The 8523-nt window shown below is 42.5% G+C and overlaps 1 protein-coding gene across 1 annotated transcript; it reads right to left on the bottom strand.

The window, feature by feature from the left end:
• Positions 1–375: 375 nt before the first annotated feature.
• cyldb (cylindromatosis (turban tumor syndrome), b) lies at positions 376–6373 on the bottom strand. The gene is made up of 14 exons (XM_061786125.1): positions 6216–6373; positions 5635–6111; positions 5193–5319; positions 4196–4440; positions 3946–4114; positions 2790–2922; positions 2546–2650; positions 2230–2309; positions 2079–2145; positions 1877–2009; positions 1673–1781; positions 1470–1588; positions 1181–1385; positions 376–938 (listed from the first exon to the last, which is right to left on the bottom strand). The coding sequence occupies exons 2-14, from the start codon at positions 6070–6072 to the stop codon at positions 733–735; spliced, it is 2136 nt and encodes a 711-aa protein (XP_061642109.1). The 5' UTR covers positions 6073–6111; positions 6216–6373; the 3' UTR covers positions 376–732.
• Between the last annotated feature and the right edge of the window lie 2150 nt (positions 6374–8523).

Below are 8523 nucleotides of genomic sequence, written 5' to 3' on the forward strand. Positions count from 1 at the left end.
GAGTAGGCAGCTCCTTTTCCATCCAAAAGAGGGCGCTAAAATCCATGTTACACTACATTCACCAGCCTCCCACAACCCCTCATGTAACTTTGAATATTGATAAAACGGTTCATTTAGAAAAAGAAAAAAAGGCACCTTTAATTGTCCTTGTTGCATCTTAAAAGATTTGAACTGGTTTTGACTGAGTAAAGTGAAGCTGTTATGTTTTCAAACATTAAAACGATGCTGTGCAATTGTTTACAGTAAGCACGATGTGACCATATTGGTACTTATTCCAGTCCACTTGTCAAGAGACAAAAGATGAGTGGTCAATGATGTTCTAATTACCCTTTAGGTCTCCACTGTCAATCTAGACCACACCATTTCACCAAAAGCTTGAGTAGATTATTTATTACATAGAATGAAAAGAAAAAGCATAAAAACATTTACATGCTACATTTTAAATCTTACTATAAATAGCCATAATTCACAACCAAAAGGACAATACAATAAGGCAGTAAAAATGTCTATTTAAAAAAAACAATTGTTGTACTCCTGGCATGTCCGAATATGTAAAACAAAATTGTAGTGAGCTACCACAGCATTTCCTTCTGAACATTATTGCATTTTGTGGTATGTCAAAACAATTCCACTCACTGCTGTTTGGATGCAAAAAGCAAAATCTGGTTGATAAAGTGCAAAGTTATTATTAAGGCACTGTTGCCAGAACACAGCGTCCTTGTCCTCATACATTTAAGGCTCCCGATGGTCTGAACTGGAAAGAGTCGTTGCTGGGTTCTGGTATAAAAACATGTAGGAGTCACACAACAGTCGGCGCACAAGTTCAGGAGCGTACGAGGGGTTAGCCCGTGCCTGCTCCTCCTCAGACTGGGACAAAAAGTCACCCAGCTCTGGACAAGCTCGGATCTCTGGGATGTTGAAGCCCCTTTGATCGTCACCTGCAAGGAAGAGCGGTGTTGCGATTAGACATCAGATTGAAAAGAGATAGAGGCGACAAAGAAGTCAGAGTGCATTCTTATCTGTCTTTGTTGAGACTGCTTTATCAGAACAGAACAGTCACGAGTAACCATTTCATTTGAAAACCAAAACATGTCAACGTTTGCACGAACATTTTTGTGGAAATATTTATTGTCTAGCTAAAAAAAAAAAAAAAAAGACAAAGAATACTAAAGATCCTCACCACATCTGTCTGCCATGCTGTCAAAGAAGAGCCAGGAGTGTGGGTCAGAGCCAGATTTGACAAAGGACACATAGTGGCTGGTCTGAATGCATAGCACCGCAAACAGCTGCATCGTGTGCCGAGGTGCAGGGTAAGCTGTGGCTACCTCAGCTGGAACTGACAGAGGCTTTGGGGAATGCCCCTGTCGTGAGGAATGTCTGTGCAGCTTTAAAACAAACAAGTAGTAAATGAGTAGGAAGTAATGTTTAACAATAAGGGGATTGCTTACAACCCCCAAAAATTGCCTTGCCTGTATGTTGCAGGTTGTGCAGTACTGTTTAATTCTCCCTGGATGGAGTTTGTGATCTGGCAGACACTGGAGGCACTCATGCTCTGCCAATTGTCCACAGATGAAACATTGCCTCGGAGCTGTAAAAACACACAGAGGTAATATTAGCAAAGAGTTAAATTATGTAATATTTTTTCTTCTGCTTCATTCTGCATGTTCCTTACAGTTGTATAGGAGGTCCGTCATGTCCAGCTCCATGGAGGGAATGATGTGAGAAAACATTTTATACTTGTTTCCGAACCTTGGCATCTGAATTATCAGACAAGACGGCATCTAAGGAACAGGTAAAATATGATATCAGATTTAAAGGATTCAATGGCGAAGTATTTCATATTTGTCCTCCCTTGAGGGAATTCATTTTACTGTACCTCTTCAAACTTGATATCACACGACAGGCAGGAAGTGTCCAGTAGCTGTTGAACTGTGGGTATCTGGGCAATCTGTTCTTTTTCCAGAAAGATCTGGAAGGTGTAGGTCCCCTGATAACTTTCACTTCTCGACCTGGTAGAAACTTGTATTCAGTAACTTAACTCAGCCATGCGAACGAGAGAGGACTGCTCAAGTTCATACCGGAGTTTAAGCAATGGCTCAATGCAAAGAACCTTCTGAAAGAGAAGCGTGATGAATTCCTCTGGGTCTGCAGTGGGGGGAAAAACACTTCACAACCATGCTATTTAGCGTGAAACCACTATAGTACAAAATGATTTCGAAAAATATGGACCTTTTTCCTCTGTTCGAAAGGTGTCACAGCCAAGCTGATTGCGAAAATTCATTACACTTGCAGCAGGCACGAACCCTTGTCTGCAAAAAAATGCATTTGAAGTCAGTGAGTGACATAAGGCAAAACAATTGAGAGCAAGGAAAGAAAGCACGTTATGAGCAAAGACACACCATATCATGAAGAAATCAAAATATGTTTACCACTTGTGGTTATTGGAAAAGTCAATGTTTGTTTTGCAAGGTAAATGTGAGACTATGAAAAAAATAAAAAATAAAAAAAAAACTATATAGTCTCGACTAGAGGAAAGCAATAATACCTGCGTAAACGATTGACTATTTTTCTCAGTGTGGAAGCAATGGGCTGCACAGTGTCAGCAAGCTTCTGGCAGATATTATCCAGGGTCACAGACGAGCTGAACAAACTGAAGGAAAAAATAAACAACTTTTATCTGGATGCACTTAACTCTTTTGTCACTTGACATTATTCAAGATCAAAACTCAGATTACAACACAGCACCACTTAATAGTCAGGAGTTCTGATGGGTGGTGAACTGGTTTTACCTGAAAAGAGTGGCATCCAGATAACAGGAGTTGATGTGACCCTGAATCCCTTTCATTCGTCCCACTAACAAAGACATGACCTCTGATTCAGCAATAGGTGCCACATACTCCTCGGAGTCCACATATGGAGGAACTAGACCACATAAAAAACATGTTCTTTCAGTGATACATCAAGTATCATTAGCAACACAATTAGTACTTTCAAAAATATGTGCAGTGCATGTAAAATGTGGTAATTATATAAAGGGTTTTAATCTTGCACAGACAAACTGTAATCTCATGGACTTTCTGAAACGCTGACCATTTCAAGAGTGGGCTCACAGGTCTATCATGCCCCATTTACAATGAAACTAACAATTGCATAAGTTCATAACCATTTTCTCATCCTGCCAGAGACTCAACAAGGCTCTCATTAACTATCCATCCATTTTCCAAACTGCTTATCCTCACTCGGGCCGCGGGCATGCTGGGTCCTATCCCACCCGACTCCGGTCGAGAGGCGGGGTACACCCTGAATTGGTCGCCAGGCGATTACAGGGCGGCTTTCGTTAACTTTCTCGCTCAAAACGAATATAGTTTCTCTCAGGAACTTAAACTTTCTACATAAATACATGATGAACACCACTAAATAAACATATACAGTACAGTTTAGCAATGATAAAAATGGAAGCCAATAAATGCAAGCATTTTGGTTCCTGACCTGTTTGGCTACTTTGAAGCCTTCCTCTCTGTGGAAACAACCTGCTATTTTTTCACGTTTTGTTTTGCTGAGAGCAAAATAATCTTGCTTAGGTTTGATGCAATTTTCTTGAGTTGCAATTAGTTAATGAATTGGAAAGGGTTTCAGTGTTCAGTGAAAGGAAATAATTTTAGAAGTCAACCCCGGTCCAAGCATCCTGTGAAAGTAGTTCACAGCAGTTAAGATGGTGAACTAAATATTTGTATATCAAACTTGGGGTAGTGACCAGTAACTTGCCAAGAATGGACACAAATATGAAAATATTGCTCCAGAGCTGGCCGACATTCTATTCCGACAAATACTTCCGTTAAAAAGTCATTACAAATGATAGATCAATACCAACAAATGATGCCATCGGTGTATTGTATATAGTTTAATTTTCAGAAGGTTGCTGTTCCATTGCATCAAGCAACTAACCTGGAGGTATTTCCACTTGGCTGATGGTGTCACTTGCTGTAGAGGAGGAGACAAACCTGCTATCAGGGCTGCAGTTAGTGACAGGGACAAACAAAGCCCTGCCCTTTTTGCAGTTGAACAACCGCTGGTCCCCGTATGTTCCATCAGAGCAATGGTTCACATCGTAGTCCTGATGCACAAAACAGTTATAATCAATTGTAAATCTTTACAAAATAAGTTGAAAATCTTTAAATATCATCTCGAGACTCACCAATTCGATTCCAGCCCATTCAGAAGTTTTTCCGACAGGGATACCCAGCCACCTCACAACCCCATGTACCGTGACCCCCGTGTTGGACACCACTTCCACCAAGGACCCCACTTCCAAAGGTGCACGTGATGGATTGTGATTACGACTCGGATTGATGCTCTTCTCTTTCTGTTTTTCGTTCACTTGTCCATGGGATCTAATATTTGCCATGGAGTTGATGCGCATTACAGCCTTTTTGTTTGTGCCTGTTAGAATGAGGGAGGTTCAAGGTGAAAAAGTCATATACAGTTGTCTTGAATCTTGTGACATGCTGTTGGTTAACAACACAGGGAGACAGCATGTCTGAAATATGTCGAGATCTCTGAAAGCGCACCAAGCCATGTGATGACTCCACTCTTCTGCATTCCTAAGCAACAGGACCATTTTTTCTACTACACCACATTTCATTTCATATCTATCTAACCATCCATTTCCTATACCGCTTATCCTTGTTAGGGTCTCGGGTGTGCTGGAGACTATCCCAGCTGACTTGGGGCAAGAGGTGGGGTACACACCCTGGACTGAATGACAGCTAATTGCAAAGGTTCGATTGTACATTTTTCTCTGATAATGCAACATTCGCAGCACGGTGGGGAATGGTTAGCACATCTGACTCACAGTTCTGCGGACCCGAGTTCAAATCCGGCCTCGCCTGTGTGGAGTTCGCACGTTCTCCCTGCGCTTGCGTGGGTTTTCTCCGGGTATTCCGGTTTCCTCCCACATCCCAAAAAACATGCATGGTAGGTTAATTGGCAACTCTAAGTTGCCCGTAGGTGTGAACGTGAGTGTGAATGTTTGTTTGTTTATATGTGCCCTGCGCTTGGCTGGCGACCAGTTCAGGGTGTACCCCGCCTCTCGTCCAGAGTCAGCTGGGCTCCAGCACACCCGCGACCCTATTGAGGATAAGCGGTACGGAATATGGATGGATAGATGGATGCAACATTGACCCCATACATACCACCGTGTTGGCCAGCGTTCCAGTTTAGTCCAATGGGGATAGAGTAAGATGGGACCACCTGGATGATGTCTGCAGCACTGAACAGGGACCGAGGGGCAGGCTTTTTAGACAAAGTCAGATCACGGTCCTGGAAGGCAGGCAGAGAAAAGGAGTTTGTGAAAAAAAGAAAGTACACAATTTGTCCATATGCTCAACTCAACCCATATTTCAGGGTTTCTTAATTACTTTTCGTGTTTGTTTGACTGACAACTTAGATTGTGACTGGTCTATAGAGTAGGCTACATTCAATCTGTTTGGGTGCACACAGTCGGTCAAGTTATATAACAACACTCATCTACTGTAGCCTGAGGCGCCGCGCAGCACACTTGAGGATTATCATCACAGGGGTTCGCAGTTCTACTGAAATGCTGTTTACTAGTGCAATATGGGAAACGGGACCCACCACAAATTCCACTTCAAACGCCAGCATCTGCAGGTCGTCTTTGTTCTCCTTCCTGCCAATCTGCATCAGGTTCTTCACCAGTCCCGGCAGGTGAGCCTTCTTGTTCTTCACCACCACCAGGTCATCCACAGTCAGCTCACAGATGGCCGAGAACAGCTGTGGGTTGCACAGCTGTTTCAGGCGTTTGCTTACGGAGGAGACGAAGAGGAGAAGCTGGGCTTGGCGGCGGCTCAGGGGGTACGTGTCCTCCTTCCGCACGACACCTCCGTTCTTGGGGCTCCCCGCGTTGGCCCCCCCGCGGTAGAGAAGCCCCATCAGCTCCCCGCGCTGCGTCTCTGCCTCCACCTGCCCGATGCAACCCCGGGAGAAGCCTTTCCGTGACTTCCCACGTAAGACGATGAAAAACATCTCCTTTAACACCGCGGGGGTGGGCTCCATTGAAACCAAATATGGCCAGCAGGTGCTTACCGAGTAAATCTGTTGAAATGTAACACAGGGACACATGTCTACGTTCTCATTTGTTTCGCAATGGTGTTGTCAAAAAAAAAAAAAAAAAAAGTTAAACTAAATAAATCACTCACCTAGATGGGTTCTTTCGGAAGACACGCCGCCCTCGCCAACAACTCAACGTCAAGTCAGAGACAATTTGTCTTCTGTTTCATAGGAAATCGTTGCACTCGTTCAATAACACTCCCCGCTGCCTCCTTTTTCACTTGTTCTAATATTGACCTGAGTGCGACCGGTCACGCCCACTTGCCTCAGCACTTCATCTCCGCCCTTAACACTGAAGCACGCTCACTGGAACACGTTTTTTTTGGGGGGCGGGCAGTGCGTGACTGCAGCGCTGATAAGCTAATGGGAAATATTTGTCTCACGTTTGTGACATACGTTCATCCATACCATAATATTTTATTACAAAATGCATGAATGCATGAATGGAAAGAAAAGAGGAAAACTGAACTCAAGGAATCAGTGGCGTCACTGCATTTGGTACCCGGGCCTTCAGTATGGATTTACTTGACTTAATACCACCATGTCACATTGCAATGACAGAAACAATCAATAATGCACAAATACACAATGCAATGCAACTGCCAGATAAATCTGGAGCAGTTCAGAATCAATATTGATCTACTAACATGACAACACCATTGTAAATGTAAGTAGACTGCAGTTATATATCGCTTTATCTACAAACAAACAAAAAGTGAGTAACTGAGCGATGCCAACCCTAGATAGGATACATCATACCAGAAATTATAGCTAATTAGGTATATTAATGTGAACCGCTACAGACGTGCTAATCAAATGGGATAAATAGTTTTCTGAACTCAGTTTACTGTGACCAAACGGAGGAGGGGAAAATGCTGACATCATCGAGGGCCATCTTGCTAGCCTTGGGAAGACCATCTTGAAGTCCGATTGGTTTAAGAAAAAGCCGGTACTACTGATTCTGAAGGTCCTTGGACAGATTAGATTGACGACACAGCAGATAGAGGCTAAAATCTGACATGGACAATACACACCTGGAAACAGCGCAGCCAGGAGAAATGCTCTGAAATGAAGAGACTAGACTTTTGGGAATAAATACTATTTAATGAAACAAACATTAGAATATTAAGTTCTAAATATAGGTCAGTTCTTAAAGTGCTTAGGCCAGCAGTCGACCTTGTTGGGCTTGACCACTTGCCACAGTTTGAAGTGGTTTGAAGTGCTACTTTTGGAATATTTAAGCCCTTGTCCTGTCCCTGGTATAATCACATTTTTAGCTGAAAGGACGCATCAAACCAGTTTGAACTGGTTAGTCACAGGTTTTACTCTGGAATATTAGCAGTAGCTCATCTGTAAGGCCTTGGGCTTTGCAAACAGAAGCTAACAGTTCAAGTCTGGCTGCGGGCAAATGGTTGGTGGAGAGATGCTTGACTATACTGTACTGTCAAGTTGTTCTTTAACAAGGTGACATAATAACAAACTGGTGAAGAGGACAGCCTCATGACTTTTAGATTAAACACAAATATATAGCCCCTTGCCAAGAAATCATGTAATGCAACTTGAAAATCATTATAATTGTTGCAGTGTCAACAGACATCAGGCAGAAATATTTACAGTAACTAATACATGCTTTGAGTGACAGGTTTGTCCTCAGACTCCACACATGTGACATGTCGCACCCTGTGATGCAGCTGGTATGCGAGTTTGACGATATCTTGGCTCCACATCAGCTTTAGATAATAGGCTTGGCGCTCCTCAGTGAGCACATGCACGCATGTCGTGTTTCTTAACTGTTCCATTTGAACTGGAAAAAAGGAAAAACACCTTAAAATGTATCACATATGTTGTATTTAAAAATAAAATTTTTAGGAACTTAAAGTTCGGAATATTCGGCTTTCAGGTGTAATTTCAGGATAAACCTAAAAGGCACGATAACTTTTACAGGTGAACTTAATTTGACCTTTGTTAAACTTTTTAATGCACACGTTCAAGGTCTCAGTACTTTTTGCACAACTTGTTCTTTAACAATGAGCTGAATGGCAAATTTCACAGTCACTTTTTTTTTTTAATTCCAAGGACATCCACTTTTTGCCTTTCTGCGCCTCTTCCACTCTCTCTGATGGACTGACAACAAGGTCAGTGGCCACTTCCTTCTGCGATCTTCACGTCTGATGCCTCGCAATGGCGAGGTACTGTTGCTCAATTGCTAAGTGTCGTATGATGTCAAAATGTGAACAGCATGATGAAGACTTTAAATACCAATTCCGATTCACCGAAGAAATGGATCGTCTATTAATAAATCATACATCTGTTGTGAATTTGCCATTCGGCTCCTTGTTAGAGAACAGCAAGTAGCATGCAAAAATACTGAAACAGTTGGACATTTCCATTCCAAAT

Source organism: Phyllopteryx taeniolatus, chromosome 9 (assembly GCF_024500385.1).
Source record: "Phyllopteryx taeniolatus isolate TA_2022b chromosome 9, UOR_Ptae_1.2, whole genome shotgun sequence".
Lineage (NCBI taxonomy): Eukaryota > Metazoa > Chordata > Actinopteri > Syngnathiformes > Syngnathidae > Phyllopteryx > Phyllopteryx taeniolatus.

Bases quoted from the DNA above. Each gene is read 5' to 3' on its own strand.
- cyldb (XM_061786125.1), bottom strand. From the start codon at position 6,072: ATGGAGCCCACCCCCGCGGTGTTAAAGGAGATGTTTTTCATCGTCTTA. The intron at 5,320-5,634 runs GTGGGTCCCGTT...CCTGCCTTCCAG, and splicing joins CGTTTGAAGTGGAATTTGTG to GACCGTGATCTGACTTTGTC. The intron at 1,782-1,876 runs GTACAGTAAAAT...CCTGTTCCTTAG, and splicing joins GTGATATCAAGTTTGAAGAG to ATGCCGTCTTGTCTGATAAT.